This window comes from Centroberyx affinis, unplaced genomic scaffold, assembly GCF_046629955.1.
Source record: "Centroberyx affinis isolate AG114_WGS23_722 - 3 ecotype Tasmania unplaced genomic scaffold, CSIRO-AGI_Caff_v1 ptg000885l_1, whole genome shotgun sequence".
Taxonomy (NCBI): Eukaryota; Metazoa; Chordata; class Actinopteri; order Beryciformes; family Berycidae; genus Centroberyx; species Centroberyx affinis.
The window spans coordinates 378,488-394,722 of NW_027279474.1; the positions used below are offsets into that span (position 1 = coordinate 378,488).

Consider the following 16,235-nt stretch of genomic DNA (forward strand, 5'->3'; position numbering starts at 1 on the left):
GTGATTATTGACCAAAAAGTCAAGTCGCAAGTCAGTTTGTGGCATTTTGTGTTTATTTATTTCTGATAGTAGGTGCACGAAAAGATAAAAAGACTGTGATAGTGTGGAGCAGCACCATCCATTGGAAAGTACCTTCTCTTAGAGCATAAAATAGTGTCTTTGAGTGAAGGTTTAAATCTGAAGCATTCTGCCCAGTGGAGAGTCGTGTTGTTGTTGTTGTTACAGTCGACGTAACTTCAGCTCTGTAATAGTTGCCAGAGCTTTGCGGTGGAACATTTCGATAGAGAACCTGCTTAGCTTGGTGTTTATTGGTGAAAAATTCAACTTCCTCAAGTTGACCCTAACCCTTTGCCGTAAAATGTATTTGTTGCAGTGTCAAAAGAATATTGGCTTAACATAAATAAAATTACAAAAATAGGTCAAGAAATAATTGTTACATATCAGCATGGGGGAAAGGACTGTATAATTATCTAGATTGTGTAATGCAAAGTGTAAAAGTGTAGACAGGTACTAGCATTCAGGATGAAATATTTGAGTGATGTCAAAATGCAACAAATCAGTATCGTACATAATAATGTTAAATATCAACATTTGAATCTACATATAAATTAAACAACAAATGTATATACATCCTCTATGAGAAAGAAAATATGTTAGCTTAATAGAAACATTTTTTGTGGTATTTTACATTTGCATTTACATTTTAGGCATTCAGCAGACCAAGCCAATTCTTTTTTTTTATTTATCACCCATGTACACTATAACTGCTTGTTGTACCATAGTCTCTTTGCTTAAATGTGTGTAGATTATTTCAAAATCAGAAAAAGGACTAAATATATTCTGTGATAGACAATTTTTACTCTGACATCTCCCCTCTGGTTAGCTAACTATTATTACTCACTATAATCACTGTACTTCCAGTTGTCTATGGATACCACATTAACAGTCTTTTCAGTATTTTTACGTATTTTTTAAGTATAGACCTTTGTCAGTGTTAATATGACACTATTCCACAATGTCATTGTTTAACTCCCCATTTGGTTCAAATCAGTAAACATATAGACATAAGCAAAGTGTTCCTTTCCACACGAAAGGTTCATAGCAACACAAAGTGCTTTGGTTCTCTTGAGAATGTAATTTTTGTTTTGGTGTTTGTTACTGTCTGCCTGGCAGTGTTTTCTTCTCACTCTGTCTAATGTGAGAGAGACAGTTCAAAGGGAGCTTCAGAAGTCTGCTGGTCTGATCATCATTGTAGTGGACTTCAGTGAGTAGCCCGATCCTTTCCAGTAGTACCATTTGATGCCGTTGAAGCGGTTGGCGTTCTGGCCCTGTTGGTAATACATTCCATTCAAATTGGATGGACCACAGGCATCAAACCACCAGCCTAGAACATGAAAACAATAATTACATGGTCAATCCAGTTGTAATGGTGTCTTCCACATGGATATTGGATATATTATTACGACTCAGGTACACCGCATAGAATAGAGAGGGATGAGAGACAATTTCTATCCTAGAAATGGGCAACTTTGGTCTCTATGACTCATGACTTGTTTGTAGAAATCGTTCATGACCATGGGACCAAGTTAATCACTGGTTTTAATATGATCATGTTGTGATGGCTCAGTCCCTTTGAGACATTACAAAGGCAATATCTTTGAATTCAGAAACAGAAAGAAATAGAACTGAACAAACTAAACACACTAGAACTCAATCCAGAATACATTAAAACTGTACATGCAGGCTTTGCAGAATTTTAATGCACTTCAATGAGGAAGTCCTAGAAAACTTGAAGATGTAATATCTGCATAACGAATGAAATGGGGAAGTTTGCATTTCAAAGAGCAAATCAGCATAAATCATATTTTTTGAGCTGTAAACATGGTTATATGGTGTCTATATAGTGAACAGCATTTCAACCATGTTGCACTTCTGGCCACACCTCAATCAGTGATGTCAATGCAGGTATTTCGCCTTTGGTGGCGTCAAATGCTTTGCAATCAGAAAATTGTTACTGCCCCCATGTAGAGATGAGTGATCCGGTGTCACAGACACTCCCCCTGATTCGCTCTCACCCTTTTTTTTTTGGCATCTTTCAAAATTGTGTACCAGGCGGAGACTGGCTTGTGCACTCTTTAAGTCTCTGGTTTCTGTCTTTTGAAGAGAATCGTCGTTGTTCACCAATAATAATTGGGCTACATGGACCATAGGAATAGCATATATATTTTTTAAATTGAGTGCTTTTCTCATTTAAATACAAAAATAACTTCATCTTTACAATTCTAAAATAAATGCGTACATGCTTGTACATGTAGGTGAGAAACTGGTCTGGTCTTTTGAGCATGAGCATGGTCAAGTTGCCCACATGCGTATAAACAAAATAACTACATTCATTCATTTTAGCCAAGTGGCAACTGCATGCTTGTGTGCAGCTACAGAGGTGGAGGGATTCCTCTGTGAGAGACCCTCATGGGAAAAAGGGTTAGGGTTTTCATGCTTTCATGCTCACTTGGCAGACCCCGATACAGAGGGAGACAAACTTCTGGCAGTGTAGTCACTTTCAGAGGCATGGAGGAGGACCTCTAAGCTACAACAGAAGAGAGGGAAAAAGCTCTGTTCCCAGGCTATTAATGTCAACCATTGTAGGGGCCGAATTCCCCAATGAGTTGATCAGTGATTAACTCTGAGCTAATTGTGCTCTTTGACCCAGCCACAAAAATACAGGAGCCCTTTTAATGCTCTTGAAGATTTTTGGGGGAAGTGCCAGGTTTTGGGTGGGTGGGAATTTTTTCCACAGCAAGTGAGCACCTCAACTTGATGTGATTATTACATGTCCCTACTGAGCACAACTATGCAAAAGCACAGGTGATTTACAAATGAGTCTGCTTCTTACCTCCTGTTGTCAGTTGCGAGCATTTGCAAACACATTTGTCATTGTCTGCATCCTTTGTACTGAAATCACTTCCTGGCTGCCCAAGGCTGCTTATTTTGCCTGCCGTTCCACTGTAGCCTTTAAGGTGTATCCTGTAGAATGAAAAGGAAAAATGGAAGAGGAAGGAGGAGGAGGAGGAAGTCAATAATTGCTGTTCCTCAAAAGGCAACCTTTAGCTGACTTATACTTTGGCCATAGCTTTACTACCACTGGAACTAAAATAGGTTTTAGTTGTTTGCATAATGATGAAAGTGTGAACTATTTGTATGAGATTTTTGTTCCTTCGTCCTTTAAAGATCTGTCAGGTGTTTGAGATTTTAAACACAAGCTGCTGGATGACTGCATATGTCCTTATATAGATTTTTGTTGTGTGTGTTTTGCTAAGAGTTGACGAAGGATTCATCTACTGCTGTTTGTGCAGCTTCCCCAGAGAACAAGTTACTTGGAATTATTGAGCCAAGTAACTTAAGATCAAATTGGTCATACTCTAGCAGACTTAAGACCTGAATAGCACAGCGTTGAATAGGGGAGTTTCAAGGTCTATTTGTCAAATTCAAAGGAAGTATCCATTCCACTCTTGAAATCAGCTTAGGTTGGGAAAAGAATACTTCTGAAGGTTGTGGTATTGCCAAGAGGCGCAGATTGAATGTTTAGGAATCTGAGACATTTTGTGTATTTCCTATTTTCACAAATCCTATCCATTGCCGTAATATTTTCTTTGGACTGGTGCCAAGGGTTGGACATCAGTATCAGGAAAAGGTAAATAGGGAAAATCTGCCCTCAAAGAGAATTCATATATGTTCATAAATGTTGAGCAGTTCAGTCAATATTTATGAACAATGACCCAATGCTAGACCCAATGCACCTTATTTGGAGGACCGTTGTTTTAGCATGTTGTCACTGGCATTAGTTAAGGCCCTCTACTTTTTGGCAATATTTTTTGGTGTATATTCTAGATACGAGATTTCAAAAGCAGTGTTGTGAAATCAAAACAGTATTCTTTAGTGACTGAGTTGTAGAATTCTGTCAATGAAATTTCTTGCATATTAGTATTTTTTAAACCATAGTTTCCTAGCATCTGAAGCATTTCTTATTAAGGAAAACTTTCTCTGATGCTGTTGAGGAAACCTACCTGTAATTCTGTGCTTCACTGTCCAGAGAAAACTGCTCGTATTGTGAGAATCCAGAGTTTTCTTCCCAGTCACTCAGCTGGATCCTTAGTTTGTAGGGTTGTTGATTTGTCAGTCTGGAGACAAATTCATTTCCTAACCAATGTTCATCTGAAGCTTCTCCAAACCCCTACAAAGGCACACAAGACATGTTAAATTTTTGATGAGCCTCCACAGTAGGGGCTTGTAAACCAGTCCCCCTGCTGCTATTTTTTTTTTTTTTCAAATGAAACAAACAAATGGGTAGTTTCACAATTCAGTGCATGACACAGAGGGTTGCCATGTACATAAATATGTATGTTTGCTATTACATGGAGCCCCCAAAAAATACATTATTCGGGCTACTATAATAGTAACAGTTGTTTTTCACTAGAACTAGAATATGTTATATTGTTAGCAGTTACACAAAACAGTCACAACTATTCATAGTGAGATATTCATAAGAAATCCTGCATGTCAGTTTAAAGTGAACAGGTCAGATTAAAGGAGCATAAATATTTTCTTCTGTTTTCTTCTGCTTGAGATTCCTTTTTGGTATTGTTTTGGCCCATTAATCTCCTACTTGGCATGGACAATGCTAGTCACTATTTTTAGGGATCATCTGGACCCCTTATCTTTATGATGGCAGTTTATAAGCACCGTCTCAGATGCGCTTTCAGAACTAAGAAATCCTCCACTGTGATCTTATCTGGTTCTTGACAAATTGGCATATGACTAATGTCAATGTGGTCCTCCAAACCTTGGGCTACCACATCTGTGCCTTTTTGGTGCATCACTACCCTGAACAGTACCACTCTAATCAATATAGAGTGAAGTTGATCACTCGGAATCATTGTGTTAGTAGTGATTGCAATTTGCCCATCCTTCCTTGGATTGGTTCAATGCCAAAATGCCCCCCACACCAGTGCAGAATCACCACAAAGCTTCGCTCCAGGGGGAATTAATGTTTGTGATTCATTTATTTTGCTCATAACCTATTTTTGTTGCATATTGGTGTTTCTTACTAAAGAGGCCCGTTCACTGTGTGGAAGGCCAATAACAAATCTGGCCTCTGCATTGTGTTTTGGGAATGAAAACCGTAGCCTAGGCTATATTTTTTTAGGGGAAGAATTTCCTCTTGATAGCTTTTACCATTTTGTACTCTTTCCACGTACGGTGAAAGTCAACACGGCCATCAAAGCGTTTCTGTAGTATTGTCCAGCCACCTCCCTCCGTCTCCATGTCACAGAAAGCCTTCAAACACAAAACACAAAAGAGGTTGCTCCAATTAATAATCTTATCAATTCAAAATTAATGTTCCGTAAGGAATTCATGCTCATTGAGAATTTGACAATGTAGTCTCATTTCAGCTTGGCTTAAACAAACATCAAGTTACGGGGAAGGGGATACGGAATTGAGTTCCAAGTTTTAATCACTGAAAAGTATCTAAGGAGATCACTGTTTTAGCTCAAGCATGCACATCATTCATGAAAGGCTGAGAACATTTTAATTTAGCTAGTCCAACCTCAAAGACAATTCTACATTTCCTGAACATTTCAGCCTGTAGTTTGCAACGTTTCCTGTAGTTGTATGTATTTACAAAGCTGTGTGTGCGCGCCCATATGGCATTATTTAACTGGCATACACAAATGCACGTGAATACACACATGCACACATGTATGTGTAAGTGTATTATACACTATGTCTTGTAGACAGTCTGAAACAAGTAAACAGGCTAACTTTACCTTCACCTCTAACGTAGTGTTGGGAAGTGTGAGTGCATAGACTCCACTTTCAGTGTTTCCCGACTTGAAGACAGCAGCACAATCCACATATGTGGTAGGCGTATCCTGCATCATGGTGGCTTTGGTCTCTGCAGAAGAAGCCATTCACATTAATTTGACATCACAAAATTGCACAGCACTTAATTGTCCTCCTTTGACAAGTTCACGTTCACGTCACACACTAAAAAAGGTCACTTTCATTGCTTCCATGACACTGACTATTTTGAAAGTTAGAGGTGGCATCAGCTACTGTTCAGATGCCCTTCAGTAAGATATTTGTACTGGCAACTTGCAGATGTGGATGTGTTAAACTGTGTGAATGTGGTACTGAGAACCTATGCATGCTTAGTCGACCTACCCTACATAAACAAAGGATTTAAAAACAAAAGTTACCATGACCTATACTGTAGTGCTGACCCACCTCCAGCTGTGGTGGCAGAGATGGTGTGGATGAGGTTGTTGACGGTGTCCAGCAGCTCTTGTTGCTGGTGCTGCAGAGCGGTGTTGTTAGAGGAAACCCGCAGCAGCTGCTGCTCCAGCTCCCCTATAATGGCTGTCTGCCTCTGTATCAGGGCCTGAAGTTGCTCCTTTTCATCTCGTAGCGTCTTGAGCTCCACCTGTCTCTGCTGCTCCATCTCCCCCATCCTCTTCTCCAGGAAGCTGATGAGCAACAGGCGACAAGCTCAGCAACGGGCTTAACCTTCACTTTGCCCATAAGCAGAGGACTGTACTGTTAGGAACCTAATGATCCTCAGAATTAATTTTCTCTTTTTTCATCAACGACATTTCATTTATAGCCTTGTATTAGACAGATCATTTATATGGTGTTAGCAAGGGTTAAAGAAGACGTTCTTACCCGTTTTTGTCATTCAGCTTATTTATTTCATTTGTTTGGACAATTAGTTGTTTTTCCAACTTGTTAGTTGACAAGGAATTCTCAAGAAGTTGGCGCTCAAGTCGAGTTGTATGAGTTATTACCTGGAGATAAAAGAACAAGTTTTCACAAAGCAGTTCAGTTAGGCTATTTCTCAGAGGTACCTTGTCAGATCAGAGTGAATTTTGAATTGCTTGAATTGAGTCATTTAAAAATGGCATTAAACTCGTCGTATTATCATTAAATTGCATACTTGGCAGTAGCCTTAAGAGGGGCTCAAGATACTTAGAAGTTGCCAATTGTTTTCCCACAGAACAGAACATGGCCTTAAGCTAACTTCCAACTGGGGATAGGGTGTGTTATGATGAAATGTTTATCTCTTCTGGATAGAAAAATATTTCAGATTGGTGTTGTGCAATTGCTTCTGACATTTTCCTATGTATTTCACTTCATGTGTTAGACAAGTTACACAAACAGTTACATGACTGGCAGCAATTTAGTAGGATCATCTACAGTTCAGTCTAAAAAAACATCTCGCTAGGTTTTTTTTTTTATTGATTATGATTTTTTTTTTTTATCTGACCTGGCATGGGTTATATTGTGTTTGATCAGATATTGACCAGTCAGTGTAAACCTGAAGAAAGGCGTGACACTCTTCATAGACTTCGATTATAGCTTCCTCTCATGGTTCTTATCTCCTGAGTCTTGACATCATGTGTCCTGTGCCGGCTAGCATAACAACCTGCCCTACCCATCAAGCCACTTTGGACCGATAGTTAGTGTATTCCATCAGAGGACTGAGTTTAACACAAGCCCTGTTTGCAGTTTCCATCTCATTCTAGAGAGCACAAAAAGCATAGTCATTATCTAAATGGAAAATGTGTTTTGTGACAGGAAAGAACAGAACAATCAAATTCCAATAAAGCAGACATACTGAACATTGGAAAGTGGGTGGGGGTAGGTTCAAGGGATACTGTCAAAGAGCAGTGGGGCTTTATAATGTAATCCATGTATTTCCACAGACAGACGTATTGAACTGAGCTCTTGGGTCGGGGACCTTGCCTCTGATTTCCCAGTTTGGAGGAACTGAACTCAGCAAAAAGCAGGTTGTTTACATGAATCCTAGCTACGTGTCTCCAATGGAGCTGTTGATGTCTTTGAACAGACGGATGTCTGATTGTGACAAACTGATAGACCCTTTCTGTGGGAATACAATTGTGCTAATAACAGGAAATGCTGTACAGTTGGCTCACATAAGGTCATTGACGTTCAGCCAAAATAATATACTGGCACAGTAGGATATTGTAGCCTATTTTTCTCTCAGTTTATTTTTTCGCACTCTCATTGAGCGCATTATTTATTGCCGTGCGTCATGCACTCAGGCTTGCCTCTTTAAATGGAAAGAAAAGGAATGTTGAACATGTATTATGACATTCATTTGATTAAAAACAAATGGATAAACTCATGATAGCATATTTTAAGTCCATGTTCAGCAACATATAATATGTTCATGCATGTGACACATCTGTGGGTTTTGACTTGCCAAAGTCTACTATTGCACAGACAAGGCTGAAAGACACAAGTGTTCGCTAGGCTAATGATGTTTTTTTTGCCCCTTTTTTATACCTCTGTTTATTTAATGTATCACGGAGTATAGCCTCACCTGTGCCTCCACGTTGGTCAGTTTCCGTGTTTGCTCGGCAGTTTGACTCAGCAGGTTTGTTCCAATTTCAATCATTGTCGCTGTATGGTTGTGGACGGCGTTCTGCTGGATTTGGACCATGTCCTGCTTCATGCTGTCCTGTATGTAGTTCTCTAGCTGCAGTACAGAAGAAGAAGAGTTAACTTAAGACAGTTGTAAGAATTATTGATTAGAATTAATAACCATTACTTTTCCAGGGAAGGTTTGCTGTGTTCATACTCTCTTTTTCAGCAAAACCCTGCTTTATAGTCATAGTTACACAGATCTGCCCAGGACAATCCTCTAATGTTGGCCCCCGAGCAGCTTCACTTGACCACTTGGGAGAGAGAGGAGACTGTTACTCATTCACTTTCCCCGTCCACATCTTCCCAGCTCTCTAGTTCAGGGATTCAAACCAGCGACCTTCTGGTCATTCCTTAACATTCAGTCAAGTATTCATTGTGTCCTGACTGGAATGCAGTTTGTACCGTTGTGCCAGAGAATGAGTCAATCAGAGAATTAGCCAGAGTTTTATGATAAATGACATTGTTGGATATTTAGCCATGCCTCCTGGCGGAAATGAATCAGAGAAAAAAATTATTGTGTCCAAAGTCAAGAACTTCTCTGGACAGCACATAAAATAAATTCATGAATTCTATTCTTGTATTGTTTTAGTCCCTCTGTACACACCATATTTTAAAAACGGCATACTTGTTGTCATAGTTTGCCCTTTCCCCTCGTGTCTGACCCAGAAGTCTGCGAGAGGTGGAAGAGGACAGAATTATCCCATGACAACCGAGACATTTTTAAAAGTGTTTAGATTATATGCTGTCCAAAATTTTACAAGCTTCTATAAATTGTAACAGGAAGTTTAACTACATTCTGTTGTTTGTCCTGGAGGTCAAAAGGGAGAAAGTAGTAGGTTGTAATGTTTTCCCAGCCCACAGTTATGAAATAATAAATCAATAAAGTGACTGAAGATGATATTGCTAGACATTTAAAGTTCTGATTTAACTCTTAACCATAGGAATATTAGGATATAATATATATTATATATTAGGATTTCACCCTTTCTACCTAGTAGTATTGCCAGATTTAGAGCAAGACCAATCATTAAGTTATTTCCTGCGCGGTGTTCCTGAGAGGCAATCAGGTCCTGCGGCTTGTAAACAGGATGGAAGTGATGAGTGAGGAGTTACATCCTTCATGAAAGTATGACTTCTATACAAGTGGGAACTAGTGTCAGTTGAATATCTCTGTCATCTCCAGTAAGTTTGCATAATCACTTTGGTTATTTACTCATCAATCACTAATGCAACCCTAAATAGCTTTTGTTTTCCTTTTTTTTCCATGGCAAAGAAATAGCTTAAGACTAGTGGCTGCAATTAGTGCTAATTTTGTTTGTCTTCCTTTCTTGACCTCCAATTTGTTTGTGTTCTTGGATACACACAGAGGCGCGTGGAGGGTGGAAGCGGGTGTCATTTGAATTGTTGGCAGGACATTCCATTGACGGTCAATGATCTAATCAGTTGTTTACTCCTCCTGCCTCGAAGGCTCCTGTGAAGAATGCTTGTTTGTGTTCCTCATTCACACGAAAGCGTGACAACAAATTGACACGTTTTACTGGCACAGAGTACGCTGATTCTCCTCCATTCTCAGTGGCCAGTGCAGTGTAGTTTACATTTGTAATCAAGAGATGCACTATGGCTATGGTTTCCACTAACTTCCACAACTTCCACCTAGGTCTATTTTGTAAAGATTGTATGATTTTTATTTTTTTATTACCACAGACACCGTCCTATCAAATGCAGTATATATCAAATCGGTAGGGGCAGATTTGCATCTGCCCCTACCGATACAAAAATCATGCACTCATGTTTCTTTTAACTTGAGAGTGGAGTTGGGGGGGGAAAGGATGCTCTCTGTTGAGTTGAAATGACAAGTGGATCACATGTGGTATTTGTATCTACTGTATACTAATCTATTCAGAACTTTAGAATTGAATTCTATTTAGCATAATATGCAGAATATGCATTGGTTATGGATTGCAAGGTTGCTTTCTGGAAGTTTACTGAAATCATTAATGTGACGGCAGTGGCGACTTACTTAAGCTTTCAAATGACAACCTGCTTCCTCTGAACTAGTTACTGATCATTTGTTTTCACTGGTTATTTTAAAGTTATTTAAAGTCAGATCCCAGACAAGATAGGCTGCTATGGAAATGTTATTTGAGATTCAAGACCATCTTGCCAATGACACCATTTAAATTTGCTGCACCACCAAGTGGAATATTTTACAGCAAACGTTCAATTTTATTATATGTAAGTGAGATATGATACAGGCATAGGATCCAGTTCAGAAGGTTCAAGTCTCAATCAAACAGGACGTCAAATAAAAGTACATTCAGGCAAAGTTTAGGTATTAGATATTTGAATGCCATTACGATATCAGTTTAGAAATAAATCAATTAATTTCCTCTTTGTATTTTGTGAATCTACGTATTTAATTTTTTTATACCTACAGCCAGTTGAACGCTTGATTGCAACTGAACGCTTCCTTCGGGATCTGATCGGGAAAATGCAATTGAAGCTGCATCTACTTTAGCAAACTTACAACTACTTGAAAATAGCTAGTACACCAACCTGTTACTCAAATTTTCACTATTCATTTTCACTATTCAGCTAGGTAATATCTATTTATTATTTTGTCATAGATGACACAGGTTGGGGAAAGTCTCAAGTCTTCAGCAAATGTGCTGTTGGACTGTATAGAATATGTACTTAGAATATAGAATATGTATGAATAGGCTTGAGATTTCTGAGCACTTTTGTTTTTCTCTTTATGCGTATGGTTGCTGGTGGAATTGCGGCATCTAGAGTGTGAAGAACATCAAAGCTCAGCACCAGCGCTCCTGTGGAATGGTTCAGAGCTCGTTTTATGTTAACGAAGTGGGAATTGTGCGATCAAGCTGTGAGCTGTACTTGTCTTGTCATGGCTCGTCTTGTATAGTTCTCATCATTAATCAAATTCTAAAGAGGTAGAAGAGAGGGACCCAGAAAAGAGGCGTTTGGTTCTTTCACACACACAAGTAATGGCCCAGCAAATTGAAAGGGAGGCGCGCATCCCCCATGTGGACACCTGTACTGAGGCTTTGTCAGTTCTCAAGCCCATTTTGTCTTACACAGAATAAGTGTCTCACAGACACTTATTCAGACACTCTGCAAACTTTTTGTTCTTTTTCCCCCATTTGCTGTATGGAAATAGATTCTGAGAGAATATGTGGCTATATAAAAAAGCTCTTTGAAGAACTTGATGTGAAATGAATGCTTGCAGTTACTTTGCCGGTAATTAATTTGTTTCATCCATGGTCGTATTGGGCATTAGAAAATAAAGTACCCTTCACACTGGTAACATTGTTTGGCGCTCTGGTATTGGCCATATGAACAGCAGCATAATTTAACCACCATTAAAGCTAAATTAATGGGTGTTACAACTCTAATTTTGGGTGAAGGTGCCCATTGTTTGCATTAACGTTTTGTTGATTTAAAATGATTTGGCAATGCATCTCGATACATGGAGCAGTTTCATCTCTCCCATTCATTTAGCAGTATTGGTTAAGCTCTGCCAATGTGGTGATATGGCACTTACCAGAGAGGCAATGCGTCAGAATCATCTGACTATCATATGAACCTTGCTTGTGTTGTATTAAAAGCTTTGAATAAAAGCGTCTACCAAATGGGAAATTGTAAATTGTATAATTAAAAAAAAACCCAGCAATTATCCATGAAAAAGCAGTTCCTTGCCATTTTGGATGTTGAAAATGGGCACTGTTCTAGTGTGTTAGATTCTTCCATGAGGGCGTGGCAATAAAGCTGGCAAAATCAGTACTTCATTAAAGTTATCTGCATTTTCCTAGTGAGTGTTTGCTGTTCTGTGAAACCACTACTTTCTTTGGCGCAGCACATTGAAAGGAAGGCACGCATCCTCCATGTGGACACCTGTGTTGAAGCTTTGACGGTTCTCAAGCCCATTTTGTTCTCATAATTTCTCATTCTCAGAATAGCAGTGTCCCACAGACACTCAGCAAACTTTGTATGTTCTTTTTTTTCCTGTGAAACTATTACCCTCTCTGACAAAAACTTAAAATCACCATAATCAAAGTGTTGCATGATATCACAGTCTCTACACATTTTCCTTTCCAGTTGAGGGGCCGTGAGGAGAGAGGCAATACTGTACCTTAAGGAGCCACTGTGTGTTGTTCTCCATGATGGTCTCCAGTTGCTCCAGCCTCTGCGCCGACTCGTCATTCTCTGCTGGGCCGTCCTTTTGGACTGGGTTATTGTAGGTGCTGCTTGGAGTTTGGCAATTTTCCTGCTCAGGCAGCAGAAAGGTGTAGCTACATGGACCGTTCTGGATCTCATATTGTCTCTTACCCACAATGGTGTCTGAAGTCTTGTATCCTGTCCCCAGAGCAAGGCAGAAACTCAAAACCAGTATGCCAGCATTTAGCATTTTTATAAGAAAAGTATTTGGCTAAAAAATGAATTTACTATGACTTGAACTCCTGAGATTTTAAAGTTTTCCTTGATCTGTGGGATGATTAGATGTCTTTCCCCAACAACGTCCAAGTGTGTACAATCCTGTTGAAGTTCTGTAGATTCCTTTTATTAGCACTCAGTGGTAGGAGGAGGAGATGAAGCCATCAGGAACTAGAGGTAGTGTGTCATTCCCTCAGGTTACTGGTCCCAGACTGCATGTGCTCTCTCTTCATCAAAGCCCCAGCCTCTTGTTTGAGCTGCCTTTGGCCCCTCTGATTAGCTGTGTGAGTTCAGACCACTCCCCTTTTCCCTGTGGCCAGTTGGGCCAGTCTCTGTGAAGAGCAGCGTAGAGGAGATTCCTTTTAGCTCCCCTCTCACTCTAACAACTCAGAGGAGTAGTAGCACAAACTCTACATGTTCCACTATATCTTTTGACAAATGAAAGAGGATGCTCCTTGAATGGATCTGAGAGAAACATTGAGAATAAGGCTACAATGCCCACGTGTTTTGTTTCTCTAGCTGAACAGCTACTCAGGATGCAGCTGCCTACCTCAAGAACAGTGTGTGATGGCAATGTCCATTCCACCCGGTAGTCAGCCTTTCTCTGCCGGTAACAAAAACACAGCCGTGTTTGAGTGAGAGCTTCAAAGGAAAGGGCCTTCTCCTGGATGTCATTCAGAGCACTTGTTGTGTAGCCTGAAGACACTTCTGTTACTCTACAAGTAAAGCTGCATCTGGATGGTTTTGGATTCAAAGGATTGGATGGAGGAGAGAGAAGAATGTGTTGGGAGATTTAGGACTTTCAGTTACATTTTTCCACTTCATATCATCATGATAAAACGCCAAATCTAGATTAAAGAGAAAATCTACTCAAAACTCATTTATTCCCATGATCTTTCTTTTCATCTTTCTTTTCTTCATGTAATGTAATGTTGTGTTATTTGCTCTTTTACATGTAGGAATTAATTTTAAGTAATACATAAGTTGATAAAATGTCATAAGTGTAGACTGCCTGGCTGTTATGATTCTTCTCTTGATTTTGTCAGGTTTGATATGAGAGGATGTGGTTATTTGATGGGTATGATTTCTGTATCTTGTCTCAACACTACACTAGTATGGAATAGCATGAGAAAACACAGTCCCACACTGGCTAATTGTTTCACACTTAATACTAAGCACTTTGTGTTAACAAAAGATAAAAAAAAATTGTTTCAGGATTATTGAGCTCAACGTTATCATACGCTTGCCAGAAGGGCAAGCATCTACATGTGCAGAAGTTGCTAAGAGGCTGTAGTAGTTTCAGTGCTCCTTGTTGAACAACACATCTGTAACACATCTGTAACCAGATTTTATTTTTTTCTGTGGCGATTTCAAGCGAACAAATAGGAAGTAAAACACGGGTCTGTAACCGGATTGCCCTTTGATTTTGTGTGCAAGAAAATCAGGGGATTTGGCTCCTCACAAATCACAAACTATCCTCCCAAACATACACAGAAAGTATGTTTTTTAATTATTATTATTTTGTGCTATCCCAACTCAACAAATAATAATAATGTAATACAAAAGTAAGATAAAATTAAGATAAAAAGATGAAAGGCGATAAAAAGACGATAAAAAAGACAATAGAAAGACGATAAAAAGACAATATAAAGATAATAAAAAGGCGATAAAAAGATGTGGTGATTTTCTTCCCGTGTGTGACCTCTATGTGCGACACGGTGGGGAATGGGAGTGCAGGTGTGCTATACGGGAAGTGACTCGACACAGGAGGATGTTTTGTCCGACACCCCAGGAATGTTCCTCCATCACAGTCACCTTCCTATTGCAGTACTACTTCAGTAGCTTCACTCTTAACTTCCCCTGACAGTAAAACTCACATTCTTTAGAAAAGCAGTCTGCAAAATAGATATAAGTAGATTAAGCTTCATATTGTATACTGATATACTCAGCCCTTTTGCTTTAGGATAAGAACAATTCAGTGTGAATGGCATCACATTTCGTATTTTGAGAGGGAAGCATTGCATTTGCCCTCTACAGTTTGGACAGCAGCACCGATGGAAGCAGAATTGTAGGAAGCAGACTGATGTAATATGTTACAATATAAAGGAAATGCAACATATTTAAGGCACATTACCTAAGAGGAAGGACTTGTCATCATTCCAAAAACACTGAGTGTCTCAGGTGTTCAGGCTGAATCACTCAAACAGCAGATTCATGGGCGCCAATGTTTGTTTTATGTTTAGAAAAAGCAGGAAGTGACACAATGACACATTTTTGATAGATCTCACTTCCGAGGCCCAATCTTTATTTCCTTATTTTCGACTGTGATAGAGTTCTATACTATCACAAGACTATAAATATATCTATATATATATATCGGGGTTTTTTTTTAAGGATTCCAACTTTTTTATTGTTAGGCTCTTTACAAACCCCCTTGCATGTTATCACAGATAAAATCATTTTATCTGTTTTATCATTCAAGTGAAACCTGAATGATAAAACTGACTGCCGACTGACACGTTCATTAAATTTATTTATAAGCAACACTTAACTAGGTTTACATGCAGGTTGCAACTGGATTGTCTCTACTGCACCCTAAAATGACTTGGTGTCAAGGTGGCATTGCATTAACCATTTAGATGCGTGAGAGGATCCAGATCTCGGTGTGTGTTATGTCTTCAATCAGTCCCCTCAAAGTGCACAATGTGGTTTAATTTTCACCTCACCCAGTCTCTGAACCCTTTGACCAATCCCTGATTACTTGTGGTAAAGCGAAACTTGTGTGAAGATTTACAAAGGACTAAAAGCCTTAAAGCTTGTTTCCTGGCATTCAACGCAAAATGGAGCAGATTGTCCCTTTCAGAGTTGCAACTGACCCGTGCTTGACACGGAGCAGGTCTGTAGTCAGAGCTTAGAGCTTCACTCACCAAACCCAGGACCAAAGAGTGCCGGAAAATGCTTCATTCATGCTCTCATTCAGTCAGTCAGGATCGGCAGTAGTCAACGGACAATGTGGCCTAAGGAACTGAAACCAAGCACATAAAATGGCACTGCAGCTAACCTTTGTGTCACAGAGCTCAGCAGCGAGCTTTGCATCGTCTTAGACAATGTGCTTCTGATTGAATCTGTCATGTAAGACGTGTTTCATCTCTATCACTTCCCAACGTTTGCTGTTGCTGTAATTTCTGTAGTAGCTGTTCAGAAACCCTTTTCCCATGGTGCTGCTGCTGCAGAGACATCAAGAGGCAAAATCAAGAGTCACTTCAATCCTCTCTGTC

The 16,235-nt window shown here is 39.4% G+C and overlaps 1 protein-coding gene across 4 annotated transcripts; it reads right to left on the reverse strand.

The window, feature by feature from the left end:
* Positions 1 to 60: 60 nt before the first annotated feature.
* On the reverse strand, positions 61 to 13,154 carry angpt2a (angiopoietin 2a). 4 transcript variants are annotated; one of them, XM_071521331.1, is made up of 9 exons: positions 12,656 to 13,154; positions 8,402 to 8,557; positions 6,721 to 6,842; positions 6,286 to 6,524; positions 5,832 to 5,944; positions 5,233 to 5,334; positions 4,065 to 4,231; positions 2,894 to 3,024; positions 61 to 1,384 (listed from the first exon to the last, which is right to left on the reverse strand). In XM_071521331.1, exons 1-9 carry the CDS (start codon positions 12,929 to 12,931, stop codon positions 1,224 to 1,226), a joined length of 1,467 nt encoding a protein of 488 aa, XP_071377432.1. In that variant the 5' UTR covers positions 12,932 to 13,154; the 3' UTR covers positions 61 to 1,223. The 4 variants fall into 4 exon arrangements, with proteins under 4 accessions (XP_071377432.1, XP_071377430.1, XP_071377431.1 ...); XM_071521329.1 differs by having other exon boundaries at positions 5,826 to 5,953; XM_071521330.1 differs by having other exon boundaries at positions 5,826 to 5,916; positions 6,261 to 6,524.
* Positions 13,155 to 16,235: the final 3,081 nt, after the last annotated feature.

Coding starts and splice junctions, on each gene's coding strand:
- angpt2a (XM_071521329.1), bottom strand. CDS start 12,931: ATGCTAAATGCTGGCATACTGGTTTTGAGTTTCTGCCTTGCTCTGGGG. Junction 5,335..5,825: donor ACACTACGTTAGAGGTGAAG/GTAAAGTTAGCC, acceptor TTGTGTTTGAAG/GCTTTCTGTGACATGGAGAC. Junction 1,385..2,893: donor CTCGCAACTGACAACAGGAG/GTAAGAAGCAGA, acceptor TTCATGTTCTAG/GCTGGTGGTTTGATGCCTGT.